The following is a 22,816-nucleotide window of genomic DNA, read 5'->3' as shown; positions in this document are numbered from 1 at the left end:
GTCGCATCTCGTCAATATATTTTCCTTATATTGTGGGATCCCATTATTTTTTGTGTATTTCATATCACTCCAATAGTCTCTTGTCTTACTACTCAAGAGCCCTGTTATATTAATCTTTATATAGTACCATCACAGTATACTATGTTCTTATAATTTAGTGTGTATCCATTCTTTTGATGTGTTTGAGCTTTTGTTTCTTGCCATTTAATTAACAACTTTCTGTTTTGAATTTACCTGGGAGTTCAGTTTTTGATAGTGTTACAGCTCATAATGCTATTCTTTATTTTGTGTTCTTCAGATACTCATTTCAACCATAATGCAAACCTACTTAAACAATTAGACTATCTCTTTAAACATTATTATTTACAGTAAATGTATGAATCTGTACTATCTTACACAAAAAATAGAAATGTATAATCGGTTAAAGTTAGTTTGATAACTTCTCCATCGGAACTGAAAGGGAGTTTCCGTATTTACCATGAATGATGTCATGCAGGGTACATTATATCAATAATACATTCATGATTATTTTTATTTGACTAACTATGCAAAAAGAATATGTGGTTTTATTGCAATCATACAATATCCACAAGAGACCAAATGACACAGAAATGTATTATGCAGTTAATGCTTGCATATTTAGGAAATAGCTTTCAATATTACACAAACATGTAATAATAAAAGAAAAACGTATGAAATGCCTGTTTTCGAACTTAATGAATAAATTAAAAAAAACATTCCTTTTATAAATCCTATATCAAGAAATTTTTCAACAAAATATAGTTTATCAGTTGTATTATATTCTAGATGGTACAATTAAATCGCATCATGTCAACACTCACATTTGTTTAATGCATGAACGGTCTGACGTATTGTTCACTGAAAACAGCCCACTAAAATCGCCTTAGCATTTTAAGACGGTAAATGTTTTTGTTCAAGTTTCTTTTAGAACTTTTTAAACACAAGTTGGCTTATATTCTGCTTTGGTAATTAAAACCATTGACCCACATACGTCAGCAGTATGGCTTATTCATATATATGTCATCTCAATTTACATTTTCGAACGTCCCCTGTTGAATATACTTATTATTAACATCATAGTCTGAAGTACTTTCACAGGCTTGTCCGAATGTGTTATTAGTGTGCATTATAAATGTGCTATGGTACTCATTCTTATTATGTGTTATTATTCCTTTAAATGTTTCATTTAAATTAATGAAAGTCCTTGTAATCATTCTTTTGGTAAAAGTTTGAAATACAAAATAACTCCAGAATTGGGCTTCACCGCATGTAGTGTGTCGTTTACAAACCCATACGTTCTTCTTTCGTGCTATTTATTTTTAAGTTCAAGAAGTGTAGTTGTGATCAATTATTTCCACTGCCGACATATCTATCAAACATAAATATAAATATTTTTAATATTATGTTTTCTATTAACTTCAACTGTACACCTGTTTATAGCATCAACAAGCAATGTAAATAACTCGTAATTATACTTGGCTTATAAAATTCTCGTTATATTTTCTACTCTGTGTTCGCTTTTAGGTAAAGTTGTTTGATGTCGCGTATACGTTTGTTTTCCATACAATCGATGCCGTACGTTAAGGAAGAGTATGTATATTATAAGGGGACATTTACACATGACTGTTTAAATAAATGTGTTCAATGATGTCTTTTTGTATACATGTCTGTGAATTTCAAGATGCCAGGATTAACAATCAAACACAAAGAAAACCTGATATATCATCGTAAAAAAAATTATGAAAGAGGGGCGAAAGATACGAAATGGACATTCCAACTCATAGATGATAAATAAACGAATAACGCCATGGCTTACAAAGAAAAGACATACGAAAGTAAGTTCACAAAAGTACACAAAATACAACATAGAAAAATGAAATTAAGGACTACGATTATGTACGCATGGGTAAGACATCATAATAATGACACTAAGATATTTATATAACAGTTTCTATTTTGAATAATTTGAACATGTACTTTAAATAAGCAATACTTACAATGTAGGATATATTCAACAGATGGTTAATTTCAAAACCGTAAGTCCGGAACGTTAAACAAAATCTTCGTATGAAAAATAAAATGTCTTTGTTTAAAATACTGGTAACAGGATTCACGTAAATACTTGTTTGTATATTCATACAATTTAAAAAAAAATGTACTGATTCGGTTTCGTCGTTGGATACTCTGTATTTAAGTTTTGTGTATACTATACTTTATTATTTTGTAGACAAGTGATTGTGTGATGTGATATACTTTGTAAAGTCTAGTCTGCGGATAAAAAGTTGTTATGCAGTTGATCCACACTTGCAATTATCACATGTGCGCGAAAAACAATAAGAAAAAAAAATGTGTTCAGTTTAACTGTAGATTTAAGAAGATATGGTATGAGTGCTAGTAACACAAATTACCATCCAAGTTACAATTTGTAAAAAAAATATGTGTATTTTAAAAAAAAAACATATCTTCTTATTCAAAATTAATTTGAAATAACAATCATTTGGTTGCGCATATGTACTTTTAAACATGTGTGTGCGAGTTTCTATAACACGTTTTGATATGAGCATCACTGATGAGTCTTATGTAGACGAAACGCGCATCTGGCGTACTAAATTATAATCCTGGTACCTTTGATAACTATTTGAATTACTCATCTGTGAATACAAGAAGAGTTAATTAAGTTCATGTTTGTAAAAACCTCATACATATATATATATATATATATATATATATATATATATATATAACTCGTCTAAACATCAACCCAACAATGGTAGATCTGTAAATTTGCTTTCGCAAATTTTTGGTTCTTCCCTCGCCGGGATTCGAACCCATGCTACTGTGATATCGTGACACCAAATCGCCTGCACTGCAGCCGTCCCGCTTGACCACACGACCATCTGGGTATATATATATATATATACATTAATTTTACTCATGTCCTTAAGGAAAAAGGAATCATGATTATATCAAATTAATAAAACATATGTTTGTTTAAAATCATTATATTAACATGTGCAAACTTAAAAATATGTATAATCAAATATCAATAATGCATTAGATGACGTTCATTGATTTGCAAACCATTTCTTAATGGAATGTATATTTTGTTTGCAAGAAAATATTATTCGAAAAAAAGAAAGTGGATACAGGTTTTGTTTCAAATATGACATTATCAAATTAGTGAAACCAAACATTAAAAACGTATGACACAACTTGACATATAAGATTGATGTTAACTTGTAATTAAGTATCTAGAAAACATCTTAACTATATTGTAACATGTCACTTATGTTCATTGTCAATGCCCTCCAAATTAGATTTTCGAAAGAACAGAGATTTGCAGTCTATTTTATTTTATTTTTGTTTCCTTTTTTTACTGGAAATTGATTCACTTGAACGTGTAGGTATACAAAGTAGCGTATGTTTGTTCGGTTGTACTATTGAGTTGGCTAGGTTTTTTGTTCATTGATAACTCATATATGGTCTTGAAGTCATAAAACTTTCGACTTAATTTTCATTTGTACTCATACTCCAAAATTAACCAATTAAAATGCTGGATTTTAGGCTTGGAGCATGATTTTTGTGCCTCGAGCACTGAGCAAAGTTTTATGACTTCAACCCCTGATGTCTGAGTTTGGAGCGTGAATAAATGACTGCTCTCTCATATTCATAGACATCCGTTACCATTACTATTGGTTGTATAACAATTTCGTTGATTCAGGTGATATATAGGAACCCCTAATTTTAATGTTTAACGCACTACAATTTTCTATACAAATGAATGCAGACTTACCATTTACGACGAATAAGATATCCACGAAAATGCAAGGTTTCCTCATTCCATGAAAATTGGTAAAAACAAAAGTAAAATTAAAATTGAGAATGGAAATGGGGAATGTGTCAAAGAGACAACAACCCGAACAAATAAAAAAACAACAGCAGAAGGTCACCAACAGGTCTTCAATGTAGCGAGAAATTCCCGCACCCGGAGGCGTCCTTCAGCTGGCCCCTAAACAAATATATACTAGTGCATACATGAAGCTAGATACTAGTGTAAGTTAACATTTACAGTTTTTTTTTATTTAATGCGAATTAATAGTTATGAGATAATGTTGACCATATAGTTGCATAGCACAAGCAGAACATAACTATTATCCAATATTGAGTCATAGACACAAACAAAAAAAGGTTATCATTGTTAGCTAACGACAGATAAAAGTTGCAGATAAAATTGTATAAATAATATAAATATAATATATGCATTATATATTTAGGTCAATAATTCAAACATTTGATGCAAACATTATTTTAACATATTCATCCTAATATAGGGGCAATATACATTGTGGGTATGCATGTGACAAATTACTATTTACACATATTGAATTTCATATCATCAAATTAAAATATATAGCCAACCATTTATGAATTCATTCGTTAAAACATTTCCACATATTTTAAACCTATTTGGCTTATGAGACTGGTAATCTTATCATTCAAATATTTAATTAATTGTCTAGATAAATATCGACATATGCATGCAAACATGTATATGTATCATTCTTTAATGAATTTGTGAACATTCAAATACGAAATAACAGATGATTTTAATCTATTTTGTAGGTTTTTTATATCGACTTAATTTTGAAACAGTTCAAGATTTTGCATAGAGTTTTTTTTAAACCCGAAGTATGTTTTTCATTTGCAATAAGTGAAATTGAATAATGTGCAGAAAAAAAAAGTGGTATCGTTAATTTGATTTTATTAAGATCGATTGACAAATATAAACATTATACAAATATGTCAAATAATTAATTTTAACCCTTTTTTCCAATACGTTTATTCTTACCATCATAAAAAAGTACACTATTAATTCCAGCTGTATCTGTGTGTACGACCTCTGTCATTGTAATTGGTGATACTGTGACCTTTAGTATTTGATTACCACTTGAGCAATATATTTTGCTACCATAAACATTAATTCCTATGTTTGTTCTTGTTTTATTCGTGCTGACAACTTTGATAGCATTAGCTCCATTGAGATCAGAGGATTCTAAATCCCCTTTTTGATATTCCATCCAATACAAACGATTCTTATCAGCATCTGAAATAGCAATGGTGTTCTTGGATTCACTATGAAACATCAGTTTTTATAGTTGAATATTTCAATATGGTGTCACATGGCATTCATGTCGTTATTATATTGAAATATAATAAACACACTTATTATCTGAAATAGCAATGGTGTTCTTGGATTTTTGTTTCAATTTCAGTTAGGTGAAAAGGGGAATTAAAGGAAAAACGTTTGGAATCTTTTGTGTAAATGAAATGTGCACGTTTTTCGAGCAGATATGACAATATATGTTGGTGACATTATTTTCCTACTGATAAAACCGGTCTTAACGGTTGTCATACTTCTGATGCCTTTACTTTATGGGAACTGTTGCTCATTAATTTACGATAAGATATTTGTATATTAATTCACAATATCTGTATAAGTACTTAGACAAAAGAAACAGCGATTTAATTCAGTTTTGATAGTTGAATATTTAAATATGGTGTCACATGGCATTCAAGTCGTTATTATATTGAAATATAATAAACCCATTTATTTGTTCACATTTTACAAACGATTAATTGCCATGTTTACTGGTGTAAGTTAACATTTACAGTTTTTACTAGGTTCAACAATGATTTTGAATATAGTTTCGCAGTAAACAACATTGCCCACTATAATTTCTCAAATCGAACGTTGCAACAAAGGTTGAAATTGATCTTTTTTCTTGGAATCAACACCAGTCTTATTTCATATCAAACTGCAAGGAAGTTGCGTCTAAAACTTATACTATAAATTGATTGGTTAGTTATCTCTGATTTTAGCTGAACTAGTGTTTAAATGTTAATTTAGAATTTCTATTGAATGATACTACAAAATTGAAATTTAAAACTTGATAATAAATATCTACATAATTATTACCAGTTCTACCAAAAATAGAAATACCCAAAATGTAATTTAAAGCTTTTTTGCTGAGATTCAAAGAGTTGTACATCAATAGGAACTGTGTAATATGTAAGTATGCTATAGATGCCCTTTGCCTATTTTTTATATTATCATTGTCATGTTGACCTTCTCAAATTTATGGAAAATACTCTTTTGTTAGAGAATAGAAACTTGAATTATAGCTCAACTGTAATTGTTTAACATTGGTAGCTCTCAATTCATAAATACTTGCTTAAGGAAATATTATAAAAATATAGCCTTTGTATGAGGTTGATACAAGGATATATTGACCTGAGAGAAGTATATTGACTGAGGACGAAGTCCGAGGTCGATATACTTCTTTGGGTCGATATATCCTGTATTGACCTTATACAAAGGCTATATTTGTTATATTATTAATTTGTCTCCTTGACAATAACAACATATAAGTTGTTAATTTAAAAAAAAAAATAATTTTTGACATCTTATGTATTTGAAGGTTTTTTTCGTCAAACAATCGATCACAGATATCATTTGTTTCAAAACGTTTAAAGATATCATGAAATTCATTCCATGACGTCACAAAGTAAATCGGTTTTTAGATATTCTAAAAATAACCGTGCAATATGCGTTTTGCTATCCGCCGTTTTCTCTCTTCCTTCAAAAATATAGTTTAACATGTGACTATCCCTAAACGAATCAAATTTGTTAAAATATACGAATTAATAACATTAAGGAAAAAGTAAAATCGCAAAAAACTGAACTCCGAGGAAAATTCAAAATGGAAAGTCCCTCATCAAACGGAAATGTACTTTCAAACGAGATTATGGTACTAGGGTTATGCGTAATTTCGTCTCCTTCCATAAACGTGAACTAATTTTAGTAAGCAAACGAATGGTGACATAACGCTCCTATACTCTTTTTCCATTACATGTTCAAAATACAGTGTTGTATATTCTTTTCGTGGTTTTACTTTACATATAAATGTAATACATAATTTATCAATACTACATCAATGCTTCAGATTTATAAACATTATGAATAAAAACAAATTTGTTGTTTTTATATTATGGCCAACTAGATTGAAAAACGTCCGGCTGCCACCTCAAAAAAGAGGCTCTTAAGAGCCTGAATCGCTCATCTGATTTTATTTAGCTCAATTCATTCAGCAATAATGATTTATATTTTTGAGTTATAAGGTATATCGGTGTTTGTCTAAAAATGCTACTAAAATTGTTTTTGTTTTGGTCATTTATGCCTCAAAATAAATATCCAAATTATGTTATTTGTGTTTAAGAAACAAAATATAACAAGCATTCTGTGATAATACATAATCCCCTACTGGTTAGAAAATATTGTATTGGAACAAAATTCTAAGTTGATCTATAAATTGCATGATGTAAACTAAATCAAGTCAATATCTTCAAGCATGACAAATAAAAGTGTTGAACCTGATTATTACAGTGAATATTCTAATTCAAAGGACCATAACTCTAGAAAATAATCAGATATGAACAACATTTGAACTTCATCGGTAACTTGTCGGGAGAAAATTATATAACAATTTTCAAATCAATATCCTCAAGTATGATGACAAAAAGTGCAGGAAACTTGTTATTTGGGTGAATTTTCTAAGTCCAAGGACCATAACTCTACACAAAATCATCAGACAAGGACAACATTCAAACTTCAACTATAACGTGTCAAGATAAAACTATATATCAATTATCAAATCAATATCTTCAAGGGAGAAAAAAAGTGCGGACAACTGATTATTTTAGGGATTTTTTAAGTCAAAGGAGCATAACTCTGCACAAATTTAAATAAAATAATTAAGAAAAAGGAAAATGTCTTTAAAGTAAACAACCTTCTTACAGTAGCCCAACAATACATTCTGCATTTGGCCTGAAAACTTCATAACAGATATATATGTACCTAATAATCACGTTTAGTCCCTTTCATGTTTCCTCTAACTGCTTTAGTTTATGAGATATAAGCTAACAACTGCATTTGACTCTTATGTTCTTATTTTAGCAACAGTGGTCATGTGTGTTGATAGTTGTTGATAAAATTTCAGATAGAATTTATAAACCAGTTACCCTAAGGAAGATTCAATTAAGTAGAGAAGTATAAGGCCCAGTCATTTCAGGTGACGATTTTTAAATGTAAGCAAATATATTGAACAAATTGTGTTAATTTGTATTCAAAGGGCAATAACTTCTAAGGGATCAATCGACTATTTTGGTAATTTTCACTTTTTTGTAGATTTTGCAATGTACTCTGTTAAATGTTTTCTGGTTGCATTTTATCTGTATCTTCGAAAATATTCAAGATAAAAACCCAACACTGCATACTTTCCTTAAAATTAACTTATAAGTGGCACCAACCCAACAATGGTTAGTTTGATTTGTCTAAAAATTTCGGGTCTTGAACTGTTTAACATTGTATCCGTAGTCAGATTTGCTCTAAATTATTAAGTTTTTAAAATATAAGCCGAAAACTGTGTTTGACCCCTTTGTTTTATTTTTTGCCATGGTTGCCATGTTTGTTGATGAATCAAAACTTTGGATATATTAATAAACAAGAGACCCTAAGGAACATTCATTTAAAGTTTGAAGGTATTTGACCCAGCAGTTTCAGAGGAGAAGATTTCTTTAATAAAACAAAATGGACAGGCGATAACAGACGACGGACAATAACGGGCGCCAAGTGATGGCCAAGTGAGCTAAAACAGTTTGACATAAAAAAATTTTATAACTACACAAAATTTCCAGAGTTCTCTTTTTTGATCGAGGCTATCGATCATCGGAACCACACATGTTATACACATGTCGTCTTATTCTTTTAACACAAACCGTTGTGTGTACATACCTATACCCAAACCAGTGACATCTACCGACTCTTTGACAGTCTGCTTTTCACCACTTGTTAATCTATATCTTCTTATTTTGTTTGTCTTTGTACTATAATACAACCAGCTGCAATCACATAATAAAAGGAAATGAAATAAAACCTGAAAGAGTTATGAATGGATGGTGTTAGTCGACATCAGATCAGGTGTTGGCATATTCTTTAAAAGGAACATTATGTCGCTTTGCTTCCATCACATGAACACATTTAATTCTTTTACAAAAATGTTTATAACGTCGATGTATTTTCCATTTTGTTCGATATCATTAAGTTTATATCATGTGGGTATATTCAACAGCGAATCCCTCATGTTTATTCTGTGGCATTTACACAACAAATTAACTGATTCTAATTTATGATGTAAGATCCAATTAAAAGCTTTTTTATTCAGTCTAATTTCAAACATTATCAGAATTGGTTGACGTTTATGGATGATAGATGATAACGGATACTATCACGTTACCTTTCCACGATTGTGTCTTACTGAATTAGACGTGTAACCGGGATTAACTCAAATGAACAACACGACCGGTGCCACATGTGGAGCAGGTTCTGTTTGTCTTTCCGGGATCACCTTCATTGTTTGTTGGTTAAATAATATCAGTAATACATAGATATCACTCATTCAAAATCAAATCGTCACCTTAGAGACGAGTATAACGAAAAAAATTGTGATGTAAAATTACCGTTTGACGGACCTCCAAAAAAAAAACAATCTTCCTATGTATAGTATTGTTTTGTTAAGACTTCTTGTGTAAAAAAGATATATATCAATATCTGAAAAAAGACATTTTTTGCTGTAAATTTATACCTGTTTACATAATCTAATGTAATAGCATATAGTTGATCATCTTGAAGAATTAATATCTTATCTGTCCCATCAAAATTACATCTATATATCTTTTGTTGGTATATTTCAGTCCAATACACATGATTCAATAACGGGTCAATAACAAGAGCTATTGGTTCCCTGGCAGCTGCTACGAATTGTGTGCTATAAGCTGTATCTGATGGATAACGAAATCTATGAGAAGTAAATAATAGTCTTTTGTATAATTTTACACTTCCTAACAATTATTACAAAAATTAAAAAAAAAGAAAACATCCAAACAAGCGCCAGTATGTGGAGTATATATCACCAAATTGGTACAATATTCGCAACGTGTATTTTTTATCATAATTTCCTAAATAAGGGTTGTTGATCAGAAGGAAGCAATTAAACCAAGAGTTCCAAATTGTGAGGTTGAAATCTACCCTTTACAATTTTACTGACGCCATAACGAGTTACTGGGCCGTTGTGATATATCTGTTTCACATATGATATTGGATAAGTTACTAATCTCGTAACTACAAGCCTGTTCCCTTTTCACAAATGACCTAACATAATCATGGGTTTATAATAACATGAGTAACACGACAGGTTCAACATCATGCACATGTGGAGGAGGAACGCTTACATTTTCGGAGCATCGAGATCACCCCAGTTTTGAGGGATTCGTGTTGCTGATCGTTTTGTTTCGTGTACAATTGATTGTAGGAACGCTTACATTTCCGGAGCATCGAGATCACCCTAGTTTTGTTTGTCTGTTTGTCTTTGTCTTTAATAGCCATGGCGTTGTCAATTCATTTTTTATCTATGACTTTAGATGTCCCTCTGGTATATTTCGCTTTTTCTTGTCAGAGTTAAGAATATTGACTAAGATATTGCATTAGAAATATGAAAAATAAGCATGAAAAATAAAATAAAATGTGTTGGTCCCATGTGAACAACTGATAATGCAAAGAACAAATTATCAACTTATGAACTTATATTTGAAAGTTGTTAGCGTTCATCCTATCAGTATGATTCCTCAAAACTATCTTATTATTTCACCGTTACTTTTTTCAATACATGACCATTAATTTCATTCATTGACGATCCCTATACGATATTATGTTGTTTGTTGCAATCAGTTGAACACGACTTACCTGATAAGAACAGAGCATATCACAACACTATAAAGTAACAAAGTAGAATCTATGTCTATGTTGCAACATTCTAGCTGCGCATGCATACAGATTATATTTTTCCCAGTAGATACGATTGTCCCGGACTTATATTTCTTATCACGATTTTCTTGAGTGTAAACCAGAAGTCACAAGCGCTGAAGTTAAAATTAGCCCTTCGTAAGATTTACAGACGCCATCACAATATGGGCAAATGTTATTATAGACATGAAATATTCGTTTCAATTTATTTTTTATCTATGAGTTTGGATGTCCCTCTGGTATATTTCGCTTTTCTTGTCAGAGGTGAGAATATTGACCAAGATATTGCATTAAAATATGAAAAATAAGCATGAAAAATAAAACAAAATGTGTTGATCCCATGTAATCAACTAATAATGCAAAGAACAAATTATCAACTTATTAACTTATATTTGAAAGTTGTTAGCGTTCATCCTATCAATATGATTCCTCAAACCTATCTTATTATTTCACTGTCGCATTTTTCAATACATGTTTTATGTAGACGAAACGCGCGTCTGGCGTACTAAATTATAATCTTGGTACCTTTGATTACTATTTACACCACTGGGTCGATGCCACTGCTGCTGACTTTTCGTCCCCGAGGGTATCACAAGCCCAGTAGTTAACATTTCGGTGTTGACATGAATATCAATGATGGTCATTATTATAAATTTCCTGTTTACAAAACTTTAAATTTTTCGAAAAACTAAGGATTTTCTTATCCCAGGCATAGATTACGTTAGCCGTATTTGGAACAACTTTTTGGAATTTTTAATCCTCAATGCTCTTCAACTTTGTACTTGTTTGGATTTATAAATATTTTGATATGAGCGTCACTGATGAGTCCTATGTAGACGGAACTATTTTGACAACATACACATACATATATTAATTTCAAGATTATAAGAAAGTACTTTAATTGATTACCTTCGAATGTCGTTTTTATTATGCCTCAGGAAAAACACATATCCAGTTTTATAATCATAGTCTAGGGAATATATATTACTTTGCAGATTCGATACCAAAGTGGATACTACTCCATTTAGCAAGTTTCTTTCTTTGATTGAACCATGAATTGAAAAGATTATCTTGTTTTGAAGCCCTGGAATTAAATAGAAAAAAATATATTTTATTATAATTACATTTAGTTTTTTTTTCCATCTTTTCGTTTACTGTATAAGCCAAGTAAAGAACGTTTTGGCTGTGGTTGCTGTATATTGTATTGGAATTTTTACGAAGAAAGGCTAAACTGTCTACTTTAAACACATTGAATCAATAGAAATTACCGTTTCAGATGCTTTGTGTGGTGTCGTACGTTGGTTGTTTTTTTCGGACATTATTTTCTGTTGCTATCTTAAGTACCGGTCTTTGTAAGAATCATGCAGGTTCCTGTTGATGGGCGATTCATGACCCCTCTTCAAATGTCTTTATATTTTGTTTATGATGAAGGTATGGTATGAAAATAAGTTTTCTGTATTAATTGTTTCTTTTCAACTTTGGTTGCCATGGAAACCATCCTTACAAAATTTTGCCTAAATACGTCCATAAGTAGCCTTTGAAAATTGAAATATAATGGATTTTAAAGAACCATAGAAATAAAGTTAATCAATACAAACAATATATATATTTACAGTATTGACAAACACAACACCAAACTATACAAAAACGTTAAAATTTTGAATTTACTAAATGGTTTGTTTCCATAGCAACCATTTAAAAATGTGTTAAAATTCGAAAATGAAAAATTTCAAAAACTTTAAAATTTTAAATCTGTTTATCTCCCAAGACCAACAATACCATGACATGTCATTGACAAATTTTGAAAGACCACATTCTATATATTCAGAAAATAAAAAGAAAGTCGTGTGTTTTTTTTTCTTTAAAAAAATAATTTTAGTCAAAAATTGTCAATTTTCACCAAAATTCAGATTACCAAACAGATGAATACTGAAACATTTTGGACTTAAAAAGCTAAAACATTCCATTTATGCGTGCATTCCTGACACAAATTTGGTAATTATAAATGAGAAAATATGATTGATAGAGATATTTTTGTAGAGAAGGACATTTTTTCTTTCTGGGCATGGTGCCCCCCCCCCTTTTTTTTCAAAATTCAAAAAATCATTAATAAATTTAAAAGATGGAATTCAATTGTGAACATTTTGAGCATTAAAACATGAAATTTCTTCAAAGGGTGAGGGCAATAATAGAACCCCCTACACCATTTTTATATATTAGATTTTTTTTTTAGAAATGGGGAATGTGTCAAAGAGAGAACAACCCAAACAGAAATTTAAAAATCTTTAGATTCTATTTTATGGTCTTTAAAATTGACTCTAAAGAACCTGAATCGATCACCTGTAATTTTTGGTTAAATCTTGCATCAATGATTATTTGTCCCTTCAATATATATCAATGAGTGGCTTAACAATTCCATTTAAATGTTCTTTGTATCTGTCGTTTTTTCTTCAAAAGCAAAAAATGAATTTTACCCCTATGTTCCATTTTAGCCATAGTGGCTAAGTTTCTTGAAGTACAAGGAAATAAAAAACTAAATTTATACAAGATTATAACTCCCAAGTTGGGCTGAAATTGATTAAGCATATTCAATATCAAAAGAAGATTTTTTTTAAAGGAAGCAAACTAGATGAACAAATTGTGAAAAATTCTTTAAAGGGCTATAACTCCATACGGATTCAATTGACAATTCTGGTCATATAAACTTATTTGTAGATCCTACTTTGCTGAAAGTTGTGCTGTTTACAGTTTATCTTTGTCATTACTAATATTCAAGATAATAACCAAAACTACAAAATTTCCGTACAATTAACAATTAAGTGGCAGCAACCCAACAATGGGTTGTTAGATTCATCTGAAAATTTGCTCTTAAAAGGCTTTAGTGTTTGAGATATGAGCTACACACTGCATTTTACCCCTATGTTCTTATTTTACCCATGGCGGCCATGTTTTTTTACAAAATAGAAAATAGAACACAAACTTAATTCTAGATATCCTAAGAATCATTCAGTTTATAAGTTTTACCGGAATTGGTTAAGTAGTTTCAGTGGAAATGTTTCAAATATTTTACACCGGACAGACGACAACGGAAGCAAAGTGATGGCAAAATTCACAGTTCCTTTGAAACGGTGACCTAAAAAAACTACGTCCGTTCTATCAGAAATAAACTGAAAATAAAAAATAAAAAATTTGTACCATCGAGAGCGCTAACAAGGCAACTTTCCATAAATTTTAATATTTTTAAGGGTCATAACTCTTTTAAAAAAGTCAATTGTCCATGATTATAGAACTCATCCGAGATATTGTTGATATTAATCTAGTGTATAAGTTTTATTAAAAATCTGGCAAGAATTGTACCTGTGGGAGCGTTAAAGGGGCTATTTTCCATAAATTTATTATTTTCAAGGGTTATAAATGTTTTTATTAAAGTCGATTGACCACCAATATCTAACTTGTTCGAGATATTGCTTATAATAACCTAAAGTATTAGTTTCTTAAACATCTGACATAATTTGTACATGTGCGAGCGCTGCAAGGACAGCCAGATGGACACAAGTTTAAACGAAAAAAATTAAGTTCTAATTTCGATTTTTATTAATTGAAAATTTTTTGGTCGCATATTGGTATCACGTTGGCGTCGTCGTCGTCCGAAGACATTTGGTTTTCGCACTCTAACTTTAGTAAAAGTAAATTGAAATCTATGAAATTTAAACACATGGTTTATGACCATAAAAGAAAGGTTGACATTGATTCTTGGTGTTTTGGTCCCAACAGTTTAGGAATTAGGGGCAAAAAAGGGCCCAAATAAGCATTTTTCTTGGTTTTCGCACAATAACTTTAGTATAAGTAAAAAGAAATCGATAAAATTTTAACATAAGGTCTCTATGACCACAACAGGAAGGTTGGGATTGATTTTGGGAGTTTTAGTCCCAACAGTTTAGGAATTAGGGGCCAAAAACAGGTCCCAAATAAGCATTTTTCTTGGTTTTTGTCGAGCCTGCTTTTGTTGCAGAAAGCTCGACATAGGGATAGTGATCCGGCGGCGGCGGCGTTAGCTAACTTCTTAAAAGCTTTATATTTTAGAAGGTGGAAGACCTGGATGCTTCATACTTTGTATATAGATGCCTCATGTTACGAAGTTTCCGTCAGTCACATGTCCAATGTCCTTGACCTCATTTTCATGGTTCAGTGACCACTTGAAAAAAAAGTTCAAATTTTTTGTAATGTTGAATTCTCTCTTATTATAAGTAATAGGATAACTATATTTGATATGTGCGTACCTTGCAAGGTTCTCATGTCTGTCAGACAGTTTTCACTTGACCTCGACCTCATTTCATGGATCAGTGAACAAGGTTAAGTTTTGGTGGTCAAGTCCATATCTCAGATACTATAAGCAATAGGGCTAGTATATTCAGTGTATGGAAGGACTGTAAGGTGTACATGTCCAACTGGCAGGTGTCATCTGACCTTGACCTCATTTTCATGGTTCAGTGGTTATAGTTAAATTTTTGTGTTTTGGTCTGTTTTTCTCATACTATATGCAATAGGTCTACTATATTTGTTGTATGGAACGATTGTAAGGTGTACATGTCTAGCGGGCAGATGTCATGTGACCTTGACCTCATTTTCATGGTTCAGTGGTCAAAGTTAAATTTTTGTGTTTTGGTCTGTTTTTCTCATACTATATGCAATAGGTCTACTATATTTGTTGTATGGAACGATTGTAAGGTGTACATGTCTAGTGGGCAGATGTCATGTGACCTTGACCTCATTTTCATGGTTCAGTGGTCATAGTTAAATTTTTGTGTTTTGGTCTGTTTTTCTCATACTATATGCAATAGGTCTACTATATTTGTTGTATGGAACGATTGTAAGGTGTACATGTCTAGCGGGCAGATGTCATGTGACCTTGACCACATTTTCATGGTTCAGTGGTCAAAGTTAAATTTTTGTGTTTTGGTCTGTTTTTCTCATACTATATGCAATAGGTCTACTATATTTGTTGTATGGAACTATTGTAAGGTGTACATGTCTAACGGGCAGATGTCATGTGACCTTGACCTCATTTTCATGGTTCAGTGGTCAAAGTTTTTATCTAATACTATATGCCATAGGTCAACTATATTTGGTGTATGGAAATATTTTATGATCTTTATGTCAGTCGCACAGGTTTTATTTGATCGTGACCTCATTTTCACGGTTCATTGCACAGTGTTAAGTTTTTGTGTTTTGGTCTATTTTTCTTAAACTATATAAGTAATAAGTCAACTATATATGTTGTATAGAAGCATTGTTAGCTGTACATGTCTGCCTGGCATGGTTCATCTGACCTTGACTTCATTTTCAAGGTTCATTGGTCTATGTTTAGTTATCTTGGTTAATGTTAAGTTTATGTGACAGTTGTTATAAAGCTTAGCTTTATACTAAGGACTATCAACATAATATCAGTGATTAGTATAGAAGGCGAGACATTTCAGCGTGTGCACTCTTGTTGCATAATAACTTAAGCATAAGTTATTAGAAATCTATGAAATTTTAACACAAGGTTTATAACCACAAAAGAAAGGTTTGGATTGATTTTGGGAGTTTTGGTCCCAACGAATTAGGGGCCAAAAGGGTCCAAAATTAAACTTTGTTTGATTTCATCAAAAAATTAATTATTGGGGTTCTTTGATATGCCAAATCTAACCGTGTATTCAGATTCTTAAATTTTGGTCCTGTTTTCAAATTGGTCTACATTAAGATCAAAAGGGTCCAAAATTAAACTTAGCTTGATTTTAACAAAAAAAGAATTCTTGGGGTTCTTTGATATGCTGAATCTAAACATGGTCATAGATTTTTGATTATGGGCCCAGTTTTCAAGTTGGTCCAAATCGGGGTCCAAAATTATTATGTTAAGTATTGTGCAATACCTCTGCGGTCGTATAAAGCTGCGCCCTGCGGAGCATCTGGTTTATTTATAAAAATACTATTTTTGATATAACAAAAATAAAAAAATAAAATATTTTTTTTGTCTTAAATCAGTGGTTTTGATAAGATAATAACACTCTGTAAAGATTAGACAAATGGGACAGTTTTAATCTTGGTACAGTGTTTCCAATTTCATTATCTATGGAAAATACATTGCCTTGCATCGTTTCTTTTGTGGACTAGTATACTATTGCACAGAGTCAGATTATGTACACATAATGGCTGTTACTATTTACCTCCCATGTAAATCGACATGTATCGAAACCTTTATGCAAACACTTATTTGTCACTATGTCGATTTAACTGTGCTAAAATTGAAATTGAAGAAGAACTACAGAACCTTTCTTTTTATTCTAATATATAATAATCTAACTTATCTAAAAGATTTGAAATAAATGCGGAATGTGTCCATTGGACACAGATGATGCTCCCGCTTCCATATCATAAAAGTCATAAACGGACATGACTGAAGACACTTACCAATTGTGTACTAACTTTTATGGTGATAAGAATTGTGTAAAAGTTTCGTAACATTTGGTTGAGGCAAACTAAAGAAAGAAATACAAAACAAAAAATTCAGCAACTTTTTCCCTCTATAAAGAGGCATTGCATAGAACAGTGAAAGTTACACCACCAAAATTCAAAGTTGATCTGCATTTGGTGGTTTTAAGCATTGTGTATAATTTTAATAACATCTGGTAAAGACAAACTAAAGTTAGAGAACAGAAACGGAAATTCAGCAATATTTCTATTTGTAAAGGGGCATAACTCTTGGACGGTTTAAGTGACACCACCAAACTTAGTCTTGTTTTATGGTAATAAGCAATGTGATTAGGTTTCATAACATTTGGTTGAGGCAAACTAAAGATAGAGAACAGAAACCAACGTTGGGACATACTGACGGACGGACAAGGGTTAACCTTAATGCCCCCTCCGCCACTGCGGGGGCATAAAAATATGTAAATATAACAATTGATTAAATTAGGCAAAATTCAAGAATGACCATTGCACATGGTTGTCATAAAGGTTTGAGAATCAAAACAGTATACAATAGTTCGGACCAGCAAATTTTCCTCAGGGCCACAAGGATAATATTTTTGAGAACCATAAAAAAACGCGATTATTCTGCAGTATACAAATAATAATTCAGTTAGGTTTTAAAAAAAAAATAATAGACAAGCTGTCCTTTTCCACCATATACAATAGAAACATTGACAAATTCTTGCACAATTAATGTAGATCGTTGGTATATATTTCCTCAGATAGAACATGTAGAATTTGTATGCCCCCACTGTAGCAAAGGGGGCATTAAGTTGTACCCTTGTCTGTAAGTACGTCCGTTCCAGAGTTATACCCTTATACAAATGGAAAAAAAATGCTGACTTTTTTGTTTCCGTTCTCTAACTTAAGTTTGCCACAACCAAATGTTTTGAAACTTATACACAATGCTTATTTCCATAAAATTCAGAACAGTTAGAATGTTATTGGTGTAACAGGTACTGTCAATAAGTTATGCCCTTTAAAAATGGAAAAAATGCTGAATTTTCCGTTTCCGTTCTCTTTTTTTCGTCTGTCCGACATAGTTCATCTTACCCTGACCTCATTTTCTTAGAACATTGATAATGTTAAGTTAATATGATACTTGTATTAAAATCTTTACATAACACTTACAGAGTTTCAAAAGTAATTCAATTATAAATAAAACCAACCAGACATTTCAGGGAGAGTGTTCTTGTTTAGCAGATCTTAGTCTAGGGTTAAAGTTTTTAAAGCATCAATCTGTTTCAAAAACCAACAATGAGTTGCATTAAATTGTTACTGTAACTTCTTTATGGCCATTTTGAAAGAGAAAGTATCCTGAGCTATTTTTTTTTAAATGTTCATTAAGATTTGTTTTATAGATAATCATGTTATGCTCATTGTTGAAGGATATACGGTGATCTGTGGTTGTTTATTTCTATGTCTTTGCTCTCTCTGGTTGAGAGTTAATTGTCTCATTGACAATTCCAACACATCCTCTTATCTTTATACATAGACTTACTAGTAATTAAGTTTTGGATTCAACTTTATTCTTTTTCACTGACAGCATCAGTCTTAGACACAACAACGGGTTATGCGTATTACCATTTTTTTTTAAACTTCTGAGAAATCTTACATATAAGATTGAAGGGAGGGGGTACATATGCTGCCCTCAACTTTAGAAGTTGTGTTATGCTTAAATTCTTAAAATACTTAGTTCACAAGTAAACACAATGAGATACCACATTTCTTTCAACAAATTTTATAATTTTGAAAAAAAAAAAAAAAAAAAATCGAAAAAAAAGGGGGGTGCACCATACCCAGAGTGATGATTTTTCATTTTGTACCAGTATATCTTCATTTATCATATATTCTCCTTTAAAATTAACAAATGTGTGTCAGAATTGCACATATAAATGGAATGTTTTAGCTTTTTAAGTTCAAAATTTTTGATTATTCATCTGAATTTTGGTGAAAATTGACAATTTTTGACTAAATTTTTTTTTTAAAGAAAAAAAAAACACACGACTTTCTTTTTATTTTCTGAATATATAGAATGTGGTCTTTCAAAATTTGTCAATGACATGTCATGGTATTGTTGGTCTTGGGAGATAAACAGATTTAAAATTTGAAAGTTTTTGAAATTTTTCATTTTCGAATTTTAACACATTTTTAAATGGTTGCTATGGAAACAAACTATTTAGTAAATTCACAATTTTAACGTTTTTATATAGTTTGGGGTTTTGTTTGTCAATACTGTAAATATATATATCCTTTGTATTGATTAACTTTATTTCTATGGGACTTTAAATTCCCTTATTTTATATTTTCAAAAAGGGTCTTTTTTCACATATTCAGGAAAAATGTTGATTTGATGGTTACCATGGCAACGGGCATAATACAGGGAAAATAAAGACAGAATTTTGACCATCTACCAAAGTTCTTATGATATAGGGCAAAAAAAATTACTTCTGTGACATGCCATGAATCACCTTCTGCATGATTTTTACAAAGACCGGTACTTAATGTCTGTATACATTATTACATGTCTTATTTAAATATCAAAATAGTATGTTATGATAACATACAGAGTTTAAGCATGTGTGAGTCTCACAGATTCATTTCACAGAGGCTTTGACATATTCGTAATGTTTTAATAAAAAAAAAATTCACTGTATCTCTGTTCTGTTTTGCTTTCTGGTTTGCTTCTTTTGTTATGACGTTCTGTTGATAAGAGATTAGAAAAAAAATAACCAAGAAATCAGCTAACCATGCTGACCATGGCATGTTTATTCAAAAAGAAAATAATCAACAATTTTTTTATCACAATTCACGTCAAATTACAGTAAATGGGCAATGCCAGACTTTGTCTTATATTTTTATATACACCTTATGCTTGTTGAATGGTATCTCAAAATAAATGCCATTATCTTTTCCCCTTAAATATACAGATTGCATTCGTTCGAAATAGGCGCCTTTTTGTATAGAAAGCTCATACAATAAGCGAAAAATGTCCTAAAAATTTGACTTCAAATCATCAAATTTCCAAAGTTTACTCAATATGTTTTTTCTTAAAATACTATATGGTCTTAATACAAAAAAATGATCATCCTTTTGTAAGGAAATATAAACGTATATAACATGTATAAGGTATCAATGATTACCTTTTAACTTGATACCAATTGTATTTATCATTTGTCGTAAAGAGAATTGCGTGCTCGTTTTGTTCCATTAATTTAAAACTATTACGTGAATGTCTATTTGAAAACAAATATGTGCCTTATTTGGTTTTCCCGTTTGAAAGGTTTTTCACTAGTATTTTTATTATGTAGCTTGCTATTCGGTGTAAACCAAAGCTCCGTGTTGGAGGCCGTACCTTGACTTACATTTATAAATGTATTTGGATGGAGAGTTGTCTCATTGGCTGTCATATATCTACTTACCTCTACCGAAGAAGCAGACAAAAATAAGCAGCTCAATAAAAACACAAATACTGTATTTCATCACGATGTTATCTGCAAAGTATAAATAATTTATTGTTAATAATTCAAAGTAAAAACCAATCCTTAATGCAAATTATTATAACATGTATAATATATTGAAAATAAAACATTTTTAAATGGTGAATAATCATATCGTTTATTTGCATCGGGCATTCTCTGTCTATGTTGTTGGATTTTTATTCAGACTGTGTTGAGCTACTTTTTTGTTTGATAAATGGCTTAGTATTATTTGCATTTCCTTGGAATAAATATAAGTGATAGTAGTAAATTTTGTAAACCTCTGTTTAATGAAACTATTAAGCGAAAACAAATCCGAGTTCAATATAAAACCGAGTGGAAATTATCAGTTGTAATGGAGAACAACAGAACAACCTTACTGCAAAAAAACAAAAATTCAACACACATAGAAACGGACTAGTTTGTAGCAATAGCCCTATACCTGACTTGATGCATACATTTGAGAAGATTTGGTATGAGTGCCTTTTAGACTCTCAATCCAAGTCACAATTTGTACAAAGTCAACCATTATTGGTCAAAGTGCGATCTTCAAAACGAAGCTTACTCTTACATCGAATAGCAAGCTATAAAGGGCCCAAAAATTGACTACTGGAAAACCATTTAGACACTTGTGAATCAGATCAACAAACGACAACCGCTAAACATCAGTTTCCTGACTTAGGACAGATGCGAAAAAAACCTTCATGGTTTCCTGAAACAATAATGTTACATCACAATCTAACAAGGAACACTATAAAACAGTATATTTTACGAAAATAAGATGTGTAAGTAACGAGATTACCACTAGTATCACTTACCCTGAGATGTACTATACAATGAATTGCAAAAGTATAATATATTTCCAATCAAGAATCCTATTGACAAGCAAGGTAAATAATGAAATGCAAATATAAATTGTTGTTACTAAATTCTTCCGTATCAAATTCCAGTTTGATGAAAGAATGACCTTTCAGTTAATATTATGCTTCTTTTGTGTAAAAACAAGGTTTGACGTTCCGCATCCTTTGTAATAGTTTTTTAAATATCTCGCTACGAGTGTATTATGTTTACATTTAACACAAGTAATGAATACACAAAAAGTGTTCAACGATAGAGACATGGATACTAAGAGTTGTAACAAATAAATTATTCTAAACTATATACCTTTAATACAGATAATTTTCATATTATTGCTTTTAACCATGTCATTTGTACTGTTCAACCTTTGTATTTTAATTCAAGTAAAAGAATGTGATATGCTTACACTATAACTTTGTTGAGTTTGTAAAAAAACAACATCAAACATATTTAGAAATACTTACCAACTATATCAGCTAGTAAGTTAACAAATGATATTCCATATTGATACGACTGATATCACTCTGTAGAATAACAAGTATTTTCTCATAAAAACTATACTTGATACGGTCGACGCACTTCAGAAACATGATACAACGAAAATATAAACCATAAGGTATGTTGTCTTATATGAAAGGATTAGCCAATTTACGTGTATTCATTAAATATTTCACGTCTACCTAAGTAAATATTTTTGAAGATTGGTTGCCAATGAGACAATTATCAGTTAGAGATAAAAACAAAACGGAGACGAAAGCAATTACAGGTGTACGATATGCAAAAATGAGAAATACATATATGCACAGTCAGCCCTAAAAGACCCCGACATTAAAATGTGAAACAATTCGAATGAGACAAATAACAGTATAATTAATGCATTGCAACCAACGAAAAAAATGTTGCCAGCTATGAAGAGAAGACAAATTTGGACATTCACTTAAAGGCTAGAATGGGTACAACATTTGTGTCAGCGCTCGACCTTTTCCCAGCTGTTTTAAAAAAAATAACATCAAAAAAATTTAAACACTAG

General features: G+C 31.1%; 1 protein-coding gene across 1 annotated transcript; it reads right to left on the bottom strand.

The window, feature by feature from the left end:
- Positions 1-4,766: 4,766 nt before the first annotated feature.
- Positions 4,767-22,088, bottom strand: LOC139502999 (low-density lipoprotein receptor-related protein 8-like). Its single transcript, XM_071292666.1, has 6 exons — positions 21,747-22,088; positions 20,872-20,943; positions 11,849-12,023; positions 9,723-9,935; positions 8,873-8,979; positions 4,767-5,125 (listed from the first exon to the last, which is right to left on the bottom strand). The coding sequence occupies exons 2-6, from the start codon at positions 20,930-20,932 to the stop codon at positions 4,839-4,841; spliced, it is 843 nt and encodes a 280-aa protein (XP_071148767.1). The 5' UTR covers positions 20,933-20,943; positions 21,747-22,088; the 3' UTR covers positions 4,767-4,838.
- Positions 22,089-22,816: the final 728 nt, after the last annotated feature.

This window comes from Mytilus edulis, chromosome 14, assembly GCF_963676685.1.
Source record: "Mytilus edulis chromosome 14, xbMytEdul2.2, whole genome shotgun sequence".
Classification (NCBI taxonomy): Eukaryota; Metazoa; Mollusca; class Bivalvia; order Mytilida; family Mytilidae; genus Mytilus; species Mytilus edulis.
This window is presented reverse-complemented; position numbering and strand designations above follow the sequence as displayed.